Source organism: Eurypyga helias, unplaced genomic scaffold (assembly GCF_000690775.1).
Source record: "Eurypyga helias isolate BGI_N326 unplaced genomic scaffold, ASM69077v1 scaffold29025, whole genome shotgun sequence".
Classification (NCBI taxonomy): Eukaryota; Metazoa; Chordata; class Aves; order Eurypygiformes; family Eurypygidae; genus Eurypyga; species Eurypyga helias.
In genome coordinates, this window is record NW_010249957.1 from 3527 (window position 1) to 3760 (window position 234).

Consider the following 234-nt stretch of genomic DNA (forward strand, 5'->3'; position numbering starts at 1 on the left):
GCACGAGCCTCCCCGCAGAGGGGCTGCCTGGGGGCCGGGAGAAGATGCATCATGGCAGGTTGGTGACAGACCCTCTGCTGGATCCTGACACCGGATTCCCAACACAATGAGCTTTGCCCTGCGCACTGATGGGCAGGGTAACCCCATCCCACGTACCGGTGAAGAAGATGTAGTCGAATTTGTTCTCCAGCAGTCTGGTGGTCTCCGGCACGCCGGCGGGCACCACGGCCAAGC

General features: G+C 62.4%; 1 protein-coding gene across 1 annotated transcript in view; it reads right to left on the reverse strand.

Annotated features, from left to right (window-relative positions):
• Window positions 1-234, reverse strand: part of LOC104509575 (aldehyde dehydrogenase family 3 member B1-like) — a gene marked incomplete at its 5' end in the record, with an annotated part of 2856 nt that overhangs the window by 1845 nt on the left and 777 nt on the right. Inside the window, 2 exons of the mRNA XM_010151555.1 lie at window positions 3-27; window positions 157-234. The exon at window positions 157-234 is cut by the window's right edge and continues 4 nt beyond it. Of these exons, the coding sequence (XP_010149857.1) occupies window positions 3-27; window positions 157-234 (103 nt within the window). The remainder of the gene's footprint in view (window positions 1-2; window positions 28-156) is intronic.